Raw genomic sequence first — 18181 nt, forward strand, 5'->3', positions numbered from 1 at the left:
CCTTCCTCCCTGGCCTACCCTCTACCTTATCCCCAGTGGATTTCTTTAACACCACCCTTGCCCCTGGAATGAGATTCAATGGCAATTCCAAATGCCTCAGGTCTTTCAAATAAGGACAATGAGGTATTTTGTGTTTTTCCACTAGTACACCAGCTCCTTTAAGGTGGGGTATTTCAACTTTCCCAAGCTTGTCCCTTTATGTAAACATATATTGACAATATATATGGCCATAACAATAGTTAACATTAATTGAGCACTCACTATGTGCCAGGCATTGGCTTAGCCCCTTACATTCATCATTCTTTTTCATCCTTATAACCCTATAGGGTTAGGTACAGTTATTAGCCCTGTTTATAGTCAGGAAAACCCTTAGCAAGAGAGGGAAATGATTTGCCAAAAGCCCCACAGCTCAAAGAAAAATAAAGCAGGTGGGCCGGGCGCGGTGGCTCACGCCTGGAATCCCAGCACTTTGGGAGGCCGAGGCAGGCAGATCACGAGGTCAGGAGATCGAGACCATCCTGGCTAACACGGTGAAACCCCGTCTCTACGAAAAATAAAAAAAAAAAATTTGCCAGGCGTGGTGGTGAGTGCCTGTAGTCCCAGCTATCTGGAGGCTGAGGCAGGAGAATGGCGTGAACCTGGGAGGCAGAGCTTGCAGTGAGCCGAGATCACGCCACTGCACTCCAGCCTGGGCGACAGAGTGAGACTCAGTCTCAAAAAAAAAAAAAAAGAAAAAAGAAAGAAAGAAAAATAAAGCAGGTGATAAAGCTTTACAATTAAGTTTAAACCCATTAGGTCTAATGCCAAAATCCATGCTTTTTTTTTCCACCCTTAATTTGCAAAATTCCAAACTTATGGAAATTTGCAAGAATACACCACATACCCTTCATCTAGAGTCAAATATTGACATTTTACCAATTTGCTTTATCTGTGTGTGGGGGCAGTGTGTGGTCAGTATACACATTTTGTTTCTGAACCACTTGAGAGTAAGTTGCAAATGTGATATCATGTCACCCTTAAAAGTGTCAGCATGTATCTACTAATAACAGGGACATTATAAATAACCACAACATGCGTACCATACTCAGGAAACTTAACAATGACACAATATACAGTCCATAATCAAATTCCTCATAGTCCAGTAAGGAAGACAGACCTGTGAGCAGATTATACATATGAAAAAGACTTAAAGTAAAGCAAAGTGTACAAAAAACTGTGGTCACACTGTGGAGAGAGGGAATTCTATCACTGAGTGGGTGGATGGGCAGGGGGTAGGAACCCTGAGGGAGAATAAAGACTTCAGAGATGAGAAAACATTTGAGTGGACTTTTTGAAAGATCTGAGTGCCAGTTTAACAGGTTTACAAGGAAAAGACTGACAGGTAGAGGGAACAGCATATGCAAAAGCAAGAGGTATAAAAGGCAGCTCCTTCATCAGGTCAAATAGCGAATGCATGCTGGGCTTAATACCTAGGTGAAGGGTTGAGAGGTACAGCAAACCACCATGACACACATTTACCATTTATCTATGTAACAAACCTGCACGTTCTGCACATGTATCCTGGAACATAAAGTAAAATAAAATAAAATAAAAAGTTGAAAGAAAAGAAAAGAAAAAGGCAGCTCCTTACCACACAGATAAGAGTTCAGTCTTTTGCTGCCAAAGACGGGGAGAGGGTGTGTATAAAAGGGACTTTCTGGGGCCAGGTGCAGTGGCTCACACCTGTAATCCCAGCATTTTGGGAGGCCAAGGTGGGCAGATTACCTGAAGTCAGAAGTTTGAGAACAGCCGGGCCAACATGGTGAAACCCCGTCTCTTCTAAAAATACAAAAATTAGTCTGGCGTGGTGGCATGCACCTGTTGTCCCAGCTACTTGGGAGGCTGAGGCAGGAGAATCGCTTGAACCTGGGAGGCGGAGACTGCAGTGAGCCAAGATCATGCCACTGCACTCCAGCCTGGGCGACAGAATGAGACTCCCTCTCAAACAAACAAACAAACAAACAAACAAATAAATAAAGGGACTTTCCCATCCCTGCCATTTTCCCAGTGAATAATCCTAAGAACAGGTCTTGATCCTAACATGGGCTTACTTGAGCTTGACAGTTCACCAAATGGTTTGATTTTCTTCTCCAGTTTATGCCTCACCACAGGCCCTCTAGTTAAGCCAGACAGGCATGACTTTCCTACTCATCCAGTGAGGAAACTGAAGCTCAGAAAATAAAGTGACTAGCTCAAGTCCAGGCCAGTAGATACCACAGCTGGGGCTCAGAAGTGAAACCTGAGTGTTCTATTTACCAAAGTAACCTGGTCGCTTAGCACTTGGAAGCTTCTACCTCCAGAAGTCCAGACACCTCACCTGTACCTCTCGTACCACAGAGGACAGGTCTCCTCCAGCTGTGCCCCCACTCCCCTAAAAGCCTTGTATTCCCCCCTGCAGGTTCCCTCTGGCCCCACCAGGAGAAGAAGATGGCCTATGAAAAATCAACTGATATCTTTGATGTCTCCAGGTCAATGTTCCTGTACCCATGGCTGGAATATCCAGACAGGACCAAAGGTGAGGCTGGGATGGACAGAAATGGAGCCAAGAGCAGGGGACTGAAAAAGAAATGCTACCTGGCTCTCACTCCCAGGCAAGGGTCTAGGTGAGTTCAGCAAACCCTTGGGAAACATCAGGGCAGGCCCTTGGACACTTTGATGGCTCTGCACAGTCCTCAAGGTAAGTCTCAGGCTCCTCAGCAGGGCCTACAGGGACCTCTAAGATGGGACACCTGTGTGTCTCCCCAGCTTCTGCTCCCACACCTGTACCCTGCTCTTTACCCTCAATTCTTGCACCTCCAAATCTTTGCATAGGGTGTTCCCTGTGTCTAATGCTCTTCCCCCTTATCTACCTGGCTAGTTCCTGTTTGTATTGAAGACTCAGCTTGTGGAGTTTACTCTAGGAAACCTTCCCTTATCCTCCCAGCCAGGTTAGGTACCCCTCATGTTTACCACCTGTGTCTACATCTATCTTCACATTTGTTTCCCTCTGTTAATCACTAAGAAACACTTCTGTCTCTCCAGCTAGAACAGTGGTCCTCAAAGCATGATCCCATGACCAGCAGCATCAGCATCTTGTTAGAAATGCAAATTCTCGACTGGGCACGGTGGTTCACGCCTCTAATCCCAGCACTTTGGGAGGCCAAAGCGGGCGGATCACTTGAGACCAGGAATTCCAGACCAGCCTGGCCAAGATGGTGAAACCCCATCTCTACTAAAAATACAAAAATTAGCTGGGTGTGGTGGCGGGCACCTATAATCCCAGCTACTTGGGAGGCTGAGGTACGAGAACCACTTGAACCTAGGAGGTAGAGGTTGACCTGAGCCAAGATTGTGACACTGCACTCCAGCAGCCCAGGCAAGACAGCAAGACTCTGTCTCAATAAAAACAAAACAAAACAAAACAAAACAAAAAACAGGAAATGCAAATTCTCAGACCCCACCCTTAATCTAGTGAATCAGATACTGTGGGTATGAGTCCCAGAAATCTGTGTTTTAACAAACTCTCCACGTGATTTTTTTTTTTCTAATTGAGGGTTAGGGGGCAGTCTCACTTTGTTGCCCAGATTGGTCTCGAACTCCTTGGCTCAAGCAATCTGCCCGCTTTGGCCTTACTTATCTCCCCAGTGCCTGGTGAAATATCTGGTACTAGTAGTCACTAAATGCTGAATAAATGAATGCCTGAATGTATTAATTCTTTAACCTACCTTTGCAACTGCTATCTCTTTTTTTTTTTTTTTTTTTTTTTTTTGAGTCTTGCTCTGTTACCCAGGCTGGAGTACAGTGGCATGATCTCGGCTCCCTGCAACCTTCACCTCCCAGGTTGAAGAGACTCTCCTGCCTCAGCCTCTCAAGTAGCTGGGACTATAGGCGTGCACCACCACCCCTGGCAAATTTTTATTTTATTTATTTACTTTTTGAGACAGAGTCTCGCTCTGTCGCTCTGTCTCCCAGGCTGGAGTGCAGTGATGCGATCTCAGCAGGCTCCGCCTCCCGGGTTCACACCATTCTCCTGCCTCAGCCTCCTGAGTAGCTGGGACTACAGGCACCCGCCACCACACATGGCTAATTTTTTTGTTTTGTTTTGTATTTTTAGTGGAGACGGGGTTTCACCATGTTAGCCAGTATGGTCCCAATCTCCTGACCTCGTGATCCGCCCGTCTCGGCCTCCCAAAGTGCTGGGAATACAGGCGTGAGCCACTGCGCCCAGCTGGCTAATGTTTTTTTTTGTATTTTTAGTAGAGATGGGGTTTCACCATGTTGGCTAGGCTGGTCTCGAACTCCTGACCTCAGGTGATCTGCCTGCCTTGGCTTCCCAAAGTGCTGGGATTACAGGCAGAAGCCACCAAGCCTGGCCTGCAACTGCTATCTCATTTGAACCACACACATACTCTTATCCCTCTTGCCAGAACTCAGAAAAGCCATGGCTCCTGTTCATCTGCCCTTGTCCTGCTACCAGGTAAGACCCCTTACTTTTGCTACCCTGGGAGCTGTATCAAAGTTAGGAGGGGCAGCAAACTATCCCTTCCCATTAAAGCCAGCTCACAGAACCCTGACATTTACCCCTGGGGCTGCCATTAACTGTGATCTTGAACAAGTCACTTTCCCCCTCAGAGCCTCAGGAGCTTCCTGTGTCCCAGGCTAACCCCTGTCCACCTCCCTTTGTAGAGTTGTTATGAAACAAAGTCTATGAGGCCTTGGCTATGCAGAAAGTGCTTACTAATGGAAGTCATTTTTATTAGTTAACACAGGGACAGTTAGCAACCCTCACAGTTTGGGTTGCCAGATGAAATACAGAATGCCCAATTAAATTTGAATTTTGGATAAACAACAAATGGTGTTTTAGTACAAATGTGTCTCAAATATTTCATTCATTACCTAAAATCCAAATTTAACTTGACATCCTTGTATTTTTTTGTTTGGGAGGGGGGAGCTTTTTTTTTTTCTTCCTAAATCTGCAACCCTACTCACTGTGAGTCATGCTCCATTTTTTGAACTTATGCCAATCACTTGAGAACCCTTATTATGATCTCGTCAGTACAAAGTTGGGAACCACAGCTGAAGCCCCTCTTCCCTGTTGCCCAGATTTGTTGCAAAGAGTGAAAGAAAGGCTTAAGAAGAGACAGGGATGAATCCTAGCCAAATCTTCAGAGAAAGCCCCTGACCCACTCAAAATCCTCCATTACAGTGACAGTGGTAGTTTCACAATTGTTTAAGTGATAGATTATTTTAAGAAAGTCTGTTTCCCTGCTAAACTGTTAAGTTCCATGAGGGCAGGGATAACTGCAACCCTAGCACCCAGCGCAGTACCTGGCACATAGTTGGTACTCAAATAAATATCTGAATGAGCAATAGTCTGTCTTTTCCCCACCTTTATTCCACATCCTCCCCACACCTTGCCTTTTCATTTCCCTACCCAAGTGTCATTTTCAAAGTGCTTTGAGATCCTCAACAAACCAAACTATGTATTCAAATCGATTTACAGATCACCAGTGGCTTCACAATCTGGATCTCTCTTTTGATCTTTACAACAACCTTGGTAGGGACACAGAACAAGGATTATTAGCTTTGTTTTACAGATAAGAAGACTGAGACTTTGATAGGATGAAGTAACTTGCCCAAGTTATGCAAGGGGTTAGGTGGTAGCTGTGACTCCAGCTCAGATGAGAGGCTAGAGGGCATCTGTTTCACCCTGCCCTTCCCTCCCTTTACCCCCTCCTCCCCATACCCCCACAAGTAAGGGCCTAGGGGACCCCTCTGACTGTTCTGCCACTTGCAACCCCCAGATGCCAAAGGAAGAGTTTCCCCCAAGTCCAGAGTGCTGGAGGCAGCATCCGAGCAAGCCAAACTCAGTCCCGTACTGCTACTTCAAGAAACCTGAGATCTACACGCACTGGCACAACCTGTATGATCAGCGAGAGGAAAGGGAGGCTGAAAAGATGTTGAGGAAAATGAGAGATGACTGTAGGTGTGTTTTGCCGGCCTCCATATTCTTCTCACCCTCCACATCTTCTAGGAAAGTGAGGAAGGGCAAGGAAGGGTGGGCCAGGGAGTAAGGCAAGTCAGCCTACAGGTCCCAGAGAGGAGCTTAGGGCGGCTCGGCTTGGCTCAGCTCATCTGGCTCGGCCGGCTCGGCTCGGCTTGGCTCTGGTGGATATCACTGAGTCCTCATCTGTCTTCCTCTGGTCCCATGTCTGAGCTGGGCTGCAGCCCTGTGGCAGAAGTGAGGTTGCAACCTGAGGAGGGAAGGTACAAAGGGACCAAAGCTGCCTATGCAATTTCTCACACAGGTACATCAAAGAGGTACATCAAACCCACATCAAAATGTTCCATCTCCCGATGAGCAAGCTGACTATAAAATCTGAGATGCGATCCAGGCCCTTAGAGCCTACCCAGGACCCCCTGAAGTGGCAAAGATTAAGGGTCAGGACCATGTGGGAGAGGACGTGGGGGACTCCCTCCCTGTGGGTGCCCTTTCCTTGGGCTCACACCATCCTTCAGCCCTCAGTCCTTGCCTGAAAAACAGAGGTAGGGTAGGAAAAGGGATTGGATTGGATGAGCTCCCTTTAGTTTGAAATTCTTTATTTTTCTCTGTCTTCCTTTCCACTGGCTGCCTTGGATGGGCAGGAACTCACAAAAAGCCTGGAATCTCCCAGAGAGGATGAGCAGTTCTATGCAGCACAGGTGAGAAGAGGCAAGGACAGAGGAGGGTGGTTACAGCCAGGAGTTGGCCAAGCTGGAAAGTAAAAAGCTGCTTGACGTGATGGTGGTTGTGGGGGTGGTATTCCAAGCACAAACTCCAGCTGTGTCCAGAGAATGGTAACTCCTGGGGATGATGTCCAAGTTTCCTTCTCTTTCGTCCATCCCACTTCCTGCAGGCTCTGGGATGCTTACGCATCAGTGACAAGTTTGTCATGGAGGCACTACAGCAGGTGGTGAGTCTGAGAACTGCTGGAGTTCAGGAAAGAAGGAAACAGGGTCTGAGATGTGTGGCATGTGGGCACAGACGAGGCTCCCCGGGGTGCTAGCATGGCGGGTCAGATCCAGTAAGGACACAGCCACCACTGTGCAGCATGACCCATCCCATGTCCTTGGCCTCTTCGAAGAGCAGCTGGATCTAAAAGATAGGGAAGGAAGAATCTGAAGATCTCCCTGGTCTAACCGAAAAGACATTGGACTGAAAAGCCAGGAAAGTCTGAAAGCCAGAACAGAGTACATTCTCTGCCTTTACTGGAAACACCGCATATGTATACATCAGCTTACCACTGGGAACATGCATTCTTTATATCCATAATTTCATTTAACTCTTACAACAACACCAGGAATTAGTATCTGTATTTCTCTAAATGAGAAAATGAAAGCTCTGAGAGACCAAGGGACTTGCCCAAGGCCAAGTGGCTACTAGATACCAGATAGAGATTTGAACAAACATCTAACTCCCAACTGTATTGTTCCTTCCATTGAACCACTTTGGCTGTATTCTGTATTTGAGAATAGATAGGTCACTTTCTAGGCTTCAGTTTCCTCTTTTGTAAAATGAGAAGTTAAGCTGAGACAATCCCTAAAGCTCTGACATTCCATCACCTTATTATATGTTCCTACCACCCGCCTCTTAAATTAGGCCCAAACTGGTCCAGAGAAAGTGAAGTACGAGGCCTACCGAACCCTGGCCATCCTGGGTGAGTATGTCTTCTCCCTTGGTGCGGAGTTGAGAAAGTGCAACCACTTTCTCCTTTGGGTAAGGACAAATGGGTGAGGAGCATACACTTGCTCCAACCTACCATTTGGCAAGGCCTGAGAACTATCCCAGTTATGTTGAACCAAGAGAGGAAGGTGGGGTGAAAAGGGAAAAGAGATTAGAAAGAGGGAGAAGGAGGGCTCTTGGAATAGTGTTCACGTTCAGCCAGCTGCCCTGGTATCCTGGGAAGATGAGCAACACCGTGGTACCTAGGACTTGGAACTTAGGTCTCGATGGCACAGTGGAGTTCAATGGGTCCTTGCAGAGAGGGGCAGTACCAGAGGCTCTGCCCTGACTTGAGGCCCCTCCCTGTCCAGGTTGCCTGAATAAGCATGTGATCCGGGCTCTCATCAAACAGCTGAAGGAGAAAAATGAGGGTCAAAGGATGGAGACTTTGACGGGGCTACGAATGGCTCTTAACTCCTGGGCTGCTGTCTCTAAAGACAAGGTGATTGGGAGGACAGTCTTTAATTGGGGGCAAAGCTGGACAAGGTAATTGATAGGTTTAGCTGGGGGTTGGGTGAGGAAGAAGGTAACCTAGCACAGCTTTGATAGAGGAAGACACTGTCCTTGAGGAGTTCCCTCGGGAGTTGAATAGAAGCATATGGCTTGGCCACTTACTAGTCCATTTCTGAAAAGCCAAATTTCAGAGCTGCAGTTTGTATTTAAAATGGAGAATGGAGACAGTACAGATGGTTCCTGAATTAGATGGTTTGACTTACGATTTTTCGACTTTACAATGGTGCAAAAACAACACACAGTCAGTACACTCCTTAACTTACTATGGGCATGGCATTACAACCTCATAAACCCATCCATGGGACGTCATTGTAAATAGAGGAGCATCTGTAATTGTCTGATAGTCCTGTTGAGAGGACTAAATGAGATAATGTATGTAAAACACCTAGTACAATGCCTATGCTCTTTAAATGGTAACCATCATTATTATCATCATCTCTAAAATAACTTATTAAGGTAAAACCTGTCAAGAAGGGACGGGGCCCAAGAGAGTCCTCAGACCCTACTGTTTTTTTCTCCTTTAGTGTTCTCTTACTTTGACCCCATCATTGGTCTATGTAAAAGAAAATCCATCATTCATCCATTTATTCAGCAAATATATAATAAACAGCTATCATGTGCCAGGCACTGTCCTAGGCCCTTGGGATATAGCAGTGAACCAGACAGGTAAAGATCTCTGCGCTTATGGAGGAGGTTACATTCTAGTGGGGGAGACACATAATAACCAATAAATTTATTTTTAGAAAATTAGGCCGGGCGTGGTGGCTCACAAATCCCAGCACGTTGAGAGGCTGAGGCAGATGATCACTTGAGGTCAGGAGTTCAAGACCAGCCTGACCAACATGGTGAAACCCTGTCTCCACTAAAAATAAAAAATAAAAATAAATAAATAAATAAAAACTTAGCCAGGCGTGGTGACACACACCTGTAATCCCAGCTACTTGGGAGGCTGAGGCAGAAATGCTTGAACCCAGGAGGCAGAGGTTGCAGTGAGCCAAGATCGCGCCATTGCACTCCAGCCTGGGCAACAAGAGCAAAACTCCATTTCAAAAAAAAAAACCAAGAAAAAGAAAACTATGTAGTATGTTAGAGGTGACAGGTACAATGGAAACAATTACATAGCAGGGTAAGAGTGATCAGGAGTGACAAGTAGGAGTAGGGATGGGTTGCAATGTTAAATACAGTAGACAGGGAAGGCCTCATTTAGAAGGTACATTTGAGCAAAGACATAAAGAAAGTGAGTGGGTTAGCCTTACAGATATCTGAGAGAAGACATTCCAGGCAGAAGGACCAATGCAAAGGGAGGAGTATGTTTGGCATGGTTAAGAAAGCAAGAGGGCTCTCAAGCACAGCGTTTGGCCGGTGGGGACCAACACAGGTTCAACATGCGTATCAAGAAGTGTTATTTCTCTTCGAGGCCCATCTACCCCAGCCATGACATGATGTTTGTCCGCAACGATTGCAAGGTGTTCAGATTTTGTGAATCTAAATGTCATAGAAACTTTAAAAAGAAGCGCAATCCTCGCAAAGTTAGGTGGACCAAAGCATTCCGGAAAGCAGCTGGTAAAGAGCTTACAGTGGATAATTCATTTGAATTTTAAAAACATAGAAATGAACCTATCAAATACTAGCAAGAGCTATGGAATAAAACTATTGACGCAATGAAGAGAGTTGAAGAGATCAAACAGAAACGCCAAGCTAAATTTATAATGAACAGATTGTAGAAAAAGAAAGAGCTACAGAAAGTTCAGGATATCAAAGAAGTCAAGCAAAACATCCATCTTATCCGAGCCCCTCTTGCAGGCAAAGGGAAGCAGTTGGAAGAGAAAATGGTACAACAGTTACAAGAGGATGTGGACAAGAGGATGCTTCTTTAAAATCTCTGTAACCATTTCTTTTTTTTTTTTGAGACCGAATCTCGCTCTGTCACCCAAGCTGGAGTGCAGTGGCATGATCTCGGCTCACTGCAACCTCGGCCTCCCGGATTCAAGCAATTCTCCTGCCTCAGCCTCCCAGGTAGCATGTGCCACCACGCCCGGCTAATTTTTTTATATTTTTAATAGAGACGAGGTTTCACCATATTGGCCAGGCTGGTCTCGAACTCCTGATCTTGTGATTCACCCAACTCGACCTCCCAAAAATAAATAAATAGGCCGGGCATGGTGGTTCACACCTGTAATCCCAGCACTTTGGGAGGCTGAGGCGAGTGGATCACGAGGTCAGGAGATCGAGACCATCCTGGCTAACATGGTGAAACCCGGTCTCTACTGAAAATACAAAAAATTAGCTGGGCGTGCTGGCGGGCGCCTGTAGTCCCAGCTACTTGGCAGGCTGAGGCAGGAGAATGGCGTGAAACCGGGAGACGGAGCTTGCAGTGAGCCGAGATCGTGCCACTGCACTCCAGCCTGGGCAACAGAGCGAGACTCCATCTCAAAATAAATACATAAATAAATAAATAAATAAATAAATAAATAAATAAATAAAAATAAGGACTTTGAAGAGAGTGTGAAAAATAGCAAAGTTCTTGTTTTTTTGTTTTTTTTTTTTTGAGACGGAGTCTTGCTGTGTCACCCAGGCTGGAGGGCAGTGGTGCAATCTCGGCTCACTGCAAGCTCCACCTCCCAGGTTCATGCCATTCTCCTGCTTCAGCCTCCCGAGTAGCTGGGACTACAGGCGCCTGCCACCGCGCCCAGCTAATTTTTTTTTTTTTTTTTTTTGTATTTTTAGTAGAGATGGGGTTTCACTGTGGTCTCGATCTCCTGACCTCATGATCCGCCCGCCTTGGCCTCCCGAAGTGCTGGGATTACAGGTGTAAGCCACCGTGCCCGGCTGAAAAATAGCAATGTTCTTAAATGATGTCCTTAAATAGGCGAGAAGAGATAAGGTCTAAGACACAAGTGGAGACTGGCCTTAGATAGATGGTTATAGTCTATAGTTAACAAGTAGAAAGGAAGGGTGTATGGGTGCAAGTGTTGGAAGCTGGACAAAAGTAGTCATAGGAGTCTATGGAACTTCCTTTCTAGTTGCTTTGATTTTCTCACTGAAGTAGAAAGCAAGGTCACTAGCCAAGAGTAAGAATAGAGGAAGAAGTGTTCCAGAAAGGGTGTGAATTGGAAGAGTGAGAAAGAGAACTGCCCAGGGAAAAACAGTATGATTACCAGACAGCATTAAGGGTCTATATGAGGTCTGTGCTCACACATTTTAACAAGATCATTCGCTGCAATAGTGTTTTTCTCCAGGAAGTGCTGGCACAAAGTAGAGAGTTGGACTGTAGTTCTGTCCAGGGAGTAGAATGAAGCAAGAGTGGGTAAGGGAGCTGAGGGTGAGGAAGGGGAGTGATTACAGCAGGATCATGGAATTTAAGCTGGGTCAAGAGGGACAGAGGTGTGGAGGAGTGCAAAGGTGGCAGGCTCAATGGATTATTTAGTCCCTTGTGGAGTCAAACAATTGTTGGACTCGGGAGCTGGAAAAAGAGGTGATGGTCAGAGAGTGGGATCCATGAAATGGAGATTATGGAGAAGCTGCATTTGTGGGTAATGATCAGGTCTCTCAGTGGGATTAGTGGCTGAGGCAGAGAAGAGGACAAGGATATTGGAGGAGAGGTATGGGATCACTCACATGTATATTCTTTTAAATGACAGGAATTAACACAGCAGAAGTGTTGAAGAGAGTAACAGTGATCCATCCATGAGATAGTTATAGAGAAATGAGATCTGACCTAGAAGCAAGTAGGTGACAGCAAGAATAAGTTAATTGGTTGAAATAATCTGATGCACAAGATTCATTTTAGGGAGGAAGGTGAATATAGTCTGGAAGCATAAAGCACAAAGCCTGGCATAAAGTACATAGCCCCTCCCCTTAGCCATTTTGTCTCCCTCACAGAGGACTCAAGTCGGGGATGAGGGCAAGCTGGTGCCTGTACTACAGACACTGATCAAGAAGTCGTCCAGTGAAGCATCTCTGGAGGCAGCCCTGTGCCTGGGTTTCCTGAGGCCTTGCAGCAACATGGTCCAAGAGTTCTTGTTGCAGTGCCTGTGCCAAGGACTCAAGACCCAGCGGATGAAGGTGTGAGGGGCAGGAGGCTGGGATCCCTGGGGAAACAGAAGCCACTGCTGAATTGTGTGTGGTCTGGATCCTGCCATCCTGGTGGTGGAGCACTGCAGGATCCTCTGTGTGCTTATGACTATGTCCATGTATGAGTATGGGGTCATATGGACATATAAGCGTACATGTGTCTGTGTATATTTGATAGGTGTGGGTGTTCGTTTATGTACATGCACACATGAACTTCTGTGGTCAAGAGGCGAAGAGGCAGAAAAAAGGACCTTAGCTGTTCCTCACCAGTTCTAGGCTCAGACCTCAAGTCCACCTGGCCACACAGATGCCTCTAGGCCCTGTACACCCTGCCCTACCCTGCCCCTTATAGGCACTTAGGATGCTGGTCAAGGTGATGCACGTGCACTCAGCCCCAGTCATCAGGGCCATCCTAGACCAGCTGTGTTCTTCCAGTGTCCTTGAGGTAAGCTCTGGACTGCCTGAACCCTTCCTTTCCCGGCACTAGGATAGGGTTAGGGGATGAAGAAGGGAATCCATCTTTCACACCTCCCCACTAACCCTCACCCCCGACCTCAGGACCGCTTTGAAGCCACCCAAATGCTCAAGACCATTGGGCTGGAACAGATCCAGGCACAGGGGCTAGAGGAACTCACATTTAACCTGCTCAGGAGGAAGACGCATAATGAACCCTTCCTTGTAAGTGAGACCAAAGCTCCCAAGCCTAGAGACACCCAAACCTTTCTCTTTTCCGTGTTCTGGAGACCTCCCCTGGCCTCCACCGAAGTATCACATTCATCCTGACCTACTCCTGTTCAACTAATGCAGCCCAGGTTTTTATATCACCTTGCCTTTGCTCAGGCAGTTCACTCAGGTTAAAATGATCTGAGTCATCCTTCCTTCTATAAGGTAAAAAACTATCTCATACTATTCACTTGCACCAGTAAGTAATCCGTCTCCCCTTCTGCCTACTAAAAATACTGTATTGCTCCTTCAAGACCGATCCCAATGATACCTCCTATGGGAAGCTTTCCCAAATCACCAATCAGCATTAACCCTACCTTCCTCTATGTTCCCTTGCTTTTATATTTACTATAGCTTGTTATAAAACTAGGTGTTGTATTTCTTTTCTTTTCTTTTTTTTTGAGACGGAGTCTTGCTCTGTTGCCCAGGCTGGAGTGCAGTGGCACGATCTTGGCTCACTGCAAGCTCTGCCTCCTGGGTTCACGCCATTCTCCTGCCTCAGCCTCCCGAGTAGCTGGGACTACAGGCGCCCGCAACCACGCCTAGCTAATTTTTTGCATTTTTAGTAGAGACGGGGTTTCATCGTGTTAGCCAGGATGGTCTCGATCTCCTGACCTCGTGATCCGCCCACCTCGGCCTCCCAAAGTGCTGGGATTACAGGTGTGAGCCATTGCGCCCGGCCCTAGGTGTTATATTTCTAAAGACATTTTTAAAAAATATAAATCAGATTGTGCCTTCTCTGCATAAAACTTTCTATTGGCTCCCAATGCCCTGTGGATGGCTTATGCTGCTTCCACAGCTCAAGCCTGCTTGCCTCTCTAGCTTCATCTCTCACCATTCTCCCCGCCAGAACCACGTACCAACTATGCTTAGGACAACCGTGTCCTGATTTATACCTGTTGTCCCAGGGTAATTAGAGCACTCAGAGTGCTTGGAAGAGTCCATTTGGTCACCTCTCTGAGTTGAACTATTTTCAGCTCCCCATCCTCTCTGCACCTTCTCCTGCCTCCAGATTTTTTAATATGTTCTCCCCTCTGCTCTTAAAATCTGACCAACCCCAACCCTCTGCCTGGTTAACTCCCACTCACCTTCCAAGTTTCATTCAGCTCGGGCATCACCTCTTCCAGGGAGTCTTCCTGGCACCCAAGACTGAGTTAGGAGACCCTCCTATGTGTACCCTACACAGTATTATAATTGCCTATTTACTTGTCTGCTTCCTCCACCAGACTATGAGCTCCTTAAGGCAGGGACTCTACATAGCACAAAGGAAATGTTCAGTAAAGATTTGAGAGGCTCTTAAGTGTACACCCTTGCATTCCCTCTCTCTGTTGACTCATTTTGATCCCTCTGCAGGCTGTGAGGCAGGCTGTGGCTCAAACTGTGGAAGAACTCAAGTTGAAGCCTACAATGATGAACTTGGTGGAGGCGTGAGTGGCCTGGGAGCTGCCAGGGCCAAATCCTAGGCTGTGGGAAGGGGGCAGAGGGTCAGTGAGAGGGTCAGTGGGAAGGGGTCAGAGAGTCAGTGAGAGCTCAGAACCTACAGTGCAGCAGGTCCTCAGTTCTCCCTTGCCCATGCCCCTAACCATGTAACTCTTTGACCCCTGAGCTTTTGTTCATCTGTAAAGAAAGAGTAATAATATCTACCAAGGTTAGGTATAGGTTGCTATAAAGCTCAAATTATGACATGAAAAGAACTTTTTTTAAAAAGATAAAATTTCTGGACAGTCCTGATCATCATTCAGTGCCTCCTGGCAAACTGTGGTGCCTCTTTTTCCTCTCCCTGCCCCTTTTCTGATCCAAGAAACAAGAGAAGGAAATGAATGAAATTAGCATCACTTTGCCTAATTCGCTCTAGACCTGAAAAGCAACCAGCCTCCCTTCCACTTCCCCTACTCCTTAATTCAACTATAACATACTCACTCCCTTCTACACAGACAACTGATGAACCCAGATGCCACTGCACGCCAGGAAGCAGTCATCTCTTTGGTAAGGCAGGCTCTGCTTCTCTGACCCAATTCCTGTGTTGATGGCAGGGGGAGTAGGCGATTGAGCAGAGTCACTGAGGGGAATAAAGGCCTGTAAACTTCGGGGAAGTTGTTTATTTTAGAATTCCAGCCCTACCGAACCTTTTCTTCAGGGTTGGGGGTAGGTGGGCTAAGGGACAGAAGATTGATGTGAGGGGTGTTGCTTAGATGCTGCAGAAATTGTCTTGAGTCTTCCTAGCAAATAATGGGCATTAAAGTCCCATGCAGTGGTTCCAAAAGGCAAGGAAAGGAGTATCTCAGCTGGGAAACCCTATCTCCCCCCTCTCTATGCTGCAGAGTCTCACAAAGGGGCTAGAATGGGAAAGAGTATAAGGTGTCTTCCTGGGGCTGGCTACATAGGCACTCTCACTCTGCCTCTGCCAGGGTGTCCTGGGGATCCGCAGTCCACAAGTGTTCCACTTGCTCCTGGACTTACTAGATGCAGAAAACCACCAGGCTGTGAAGAAGAGTGTAAGTAAGGCGTTCCTGCCCACTTCTTCCTCTTCTCTAGCCCTCCTCCAAGCTTCTCCCACCTATCTCACCACCATTTGCTCCTTGTCAGGAGGAGAGGGTCATGAGCCCTTAGACACTGTCCCTTGACCTTGTTCCTTGGGGCCACAGTGCCCTGTGGCTAGAATTCCCCCCTACTTTGGGTGCCCCCTCTCTGGAGCCTCCCAGCCTGAACCCAAAGTGAGCCAGCACTAGGACCTTTGTTTCAATGCAGCTACAAGAAACATTAATCCTTTGTGCCTCAATTGATCCCTGGATCCAAAACAAGCTGAAAAACAAGGTTCTCTTTGTATATGAGGCACCTAAGACCAATGTGAAGGCAGAGCCCACAAGGTTCCAGAAAGAGCCTGAGAACCCAGAAGAGTTAACTATTCAAGACTTTCGACTTGCAAAGCTGAACCCCTTGTTTATTGCAAAGTCCATCACCAAAGTAGGCCAAAAGAAAACGCCTGCTTTCCCACCGTGCTGCTCGAAACCATGAAAACATAGGCCACAGGCCATAGGGCCCTGGCAGCCAAGGATCAAGAAACAGCTCCGGGTCCTTGCTGAAATTGGCAAATAAGTCAGTTCTTTGGGCCTACTCCCCGACTCCCTCCCTGAAGATGCTTCTCAGGCTCCCATGAGAAAACAATCTATACTTATCTTCCGTGAATAAACAAGTGTCACTCTACCTACCACATTTCTCTGAATCACTACTGCCACTTCTGTTCATCAGAAGCTCCACTGGAACACAGGTCTCCTCATTCCTACCTGGGTATACTTTCCACTCAGCCACATGCCCTTCTACCAGAGGAAGGAGGGAAGGACAGAGCCAAAGCTTCTCTGGACAGCCAGCCTGCCTCCCTAAATCAAGTGCTTATCTGTGTCCAGAATTTGATGGCAAAGCTAGAGAGGAGTCTGCCTAGAGACAGAAAACTAGGAGAAAATGCTGGAAAGCTTGGATCATGTCCTCTTACTAACTTGCCCTCACCCCCCACCTTCCTACCAGTGGTCAGGAGATAATTAAGCTTTAATCAGAACCAACCATCCTCTCTGCTGCCTCTTCAATCTAGGTACCTGCTTTCTATCCTTTCCTTTGAAAGACCCTATTTACTCTCTAGGTCATTCCCTTTGAAAGACCCTTCTTATTCTCTAAAACTGCCTTAATTTCTCCCCTATTTCTACTGAAGCTTTAGTTTCCCTTTGCCAACAGGACCTACCACACCAATCCCAAAAAGCTACAACCCCTATCAGGAAGGAAAGGCCCAGACTTTGGAGTCAGACAAATCTGATATCTAATCCTAAGGTTCATCACTTTTTTTTTTTTGAGACGGAGTCTCGCTCTGTCGCCCAGGCTGGAGTGCAGTGGCGCGATCTTGGCTCACTGCAAGCTCCGCCTCCTGGGTTCACACCATTCTCCTGCCTCAGCCTCCAGAATAGCTGGGACTACAGGCGCCCACCACCACGCCCGGCTAATTTTTTGTATTTTTAGTAGAGACGGGGTTTCACTGTGTTAGCCAGGATGGTCTCGATCTCCTGACCTCGTGATCAGCCTGCCTTGGCCTCCCAAAGTGCTGGGATTACAGGCATGAGCCACTGCGCCTGGCCAGTTAATCACTTTTAACTTTGAACAAGTTATTATTATTAAAAGTTAATACTTAACCTTTGTGATTTTGTTTCCTCACCTATAAAATGAAAATAATAATACCTATTACCTCAGAAAGCTCCTATGAGGATTACCATAAAGGTTAACAGTGCCTGTCATTACATAGTAAACAATCAAATATGAACTTTTCTTTCCTTTCCTCTTTAATGTTGTCATGTGAGCCTCTGACCATCAGAGGTTAAAAACGACTGTCTCCTTTCACCTCCTCTTCTTCCCCCAATCCTACTGATTTACTGGGAGGTCAAGTTCTTCCCCTCAAGCATAGAAAAGTCAAAATAAAACAGACGCTCCTTTCTACTTCCCCGCACCCCAGGTTCTACAGTAATCCCAACAGTTATTCTGAATTCAGTGCAGGCTGAGCGTTCCTAATCCCAAAATCCAAAATGCTCTAACTAGAAACTTTTTGAATACCAACATGACACTCAAAAGAAAATGCTCATTGCAGCATTTTGGATTTGGGGATTAGAGATATTCAATCTGTAAGTATAATGTAAATACTCCAAACTCTGAAAAAAAAACTGAAATCCAAAACATTTTTGGTTCCAAGCATTTTGGATAAGGGATACTAAACCTGTATAGTGTGTCACTCAGAATTATCTCCCAACCTACCCCATCACTTCTAGATTCATGTTTTGCCTGTGAGCGAGCTGTAAGTAAAAACCAAGGGTGGTTTCACTATTTTGAGTGTATGCAGCACTGCCTGGGGACCCCTCTAATATTGTGACGCCAAAGTCCAATGATAGGAAAGATGTTCCTCTTTTGCCCACTCCACTGCTTTGGGTCCATGAGCAACATAACCCAAATTTCCCTGTGCCTCAAAAGCCTGTGAGTACAAAACATGGCCTTACTAACTACATAATTCAAACTCAACTTCTGCAAAATCCTGCCCACAGATCCCCAACCACTCCACCT

General features: G+C 46.4%; 1 protein-coding gene and 1 pseudogene across 3 annotated transcripts; both read left to right on the plus strand.

The window, feature by feature from the left end:
- Window positions 1-885: 885 nt before the first annotated feature.
- Window positions 886-16340, plus strand: HEATR9 (HEAT repeat containing 9). Of its 3 annotated transcripts, none has more exons than XM_055102047.2 (16): window positions 886-2383; window positions 2508-2716; window positions 4446-4495; window positions 5823-6004; window positions 6327-6459; window positions 6664-6720; window positions 6915-6971; window positions 7658-7715; window positions 8092-8222; window positions 12176-12358; window positions 12720-12812; window positions 12926-13045; window positions 14444-14517; window positions 15025-15076; window positions 15499-15585; window positions 15839-16340. In XM_055102047.2, exons 2-16 carry the CDS (start codon window positions 2695-2697, stop codon window positions 16103-16105), a joined length of 1566 nt encoding a protein of 521 aa, XP_054958022.2. In that variant the 5' UTR covers window positions 886-2383; window positions 2508-2694; the 3' UTR covers window positions 16106-16340. The 3 variants fall into 3 exon arrangements, with proteins under 3 accessions (XP_054958022.2, XP_054958021.2, XP_003818021.5); XM_055102046.2 differs by having other exon boundaries at window positions 2508-2554; XM_003817973.6 differs by having other exon boundaries at window positions 886-2554.
- On the plus strand, window positions 8597-11735 carry LOC106633968 (probable ribosome biogenesis protein RLP24; annotated as a pseudogene).
- Window positions 16341-18181: the final 1841 nt, after the last annotated feature.

This window comes from Pan paniscus, chromosome 19 (assembly GCF_029289425.2).
Source record: "Pan paniscus chromosome 19, NHGRI_mPanPan1-v2.0_pri, whole genome shotgun sequence".
In the NCBI taxonomy this organism is placed as follows: Eukaryota; Metazoa; Chordata; class Mammalia; order Primates; family Hominidae; genus Pan; species Pan paniscus.

Excerpts from the sequence above, each read along its gene's own strand:
- HEATR9 (XM_003817973.6), top strand. The coding sequence starts at position 2,467 with ATGGCCTATGAAAAATCAACTGATATCTTTGATGTCTCCAGGTCAATG. Across the intron at positions 4,496-5,822 it reads TGCCCTTGTCCTGCTACCAG|ATGCCAAAGGAAGAGTTTCC; the intron begins GTAAGACCCCTT and ends TGCAACCCCCAG. Across the intron at positions 15,077-15,498 it reads AGGAAGCAGTCATCTCTTTG|GGTGTCCTGGGGATCCGCAG; the intron begins GTAAGGCAGGCT and ends TGCCTCTGCCAG.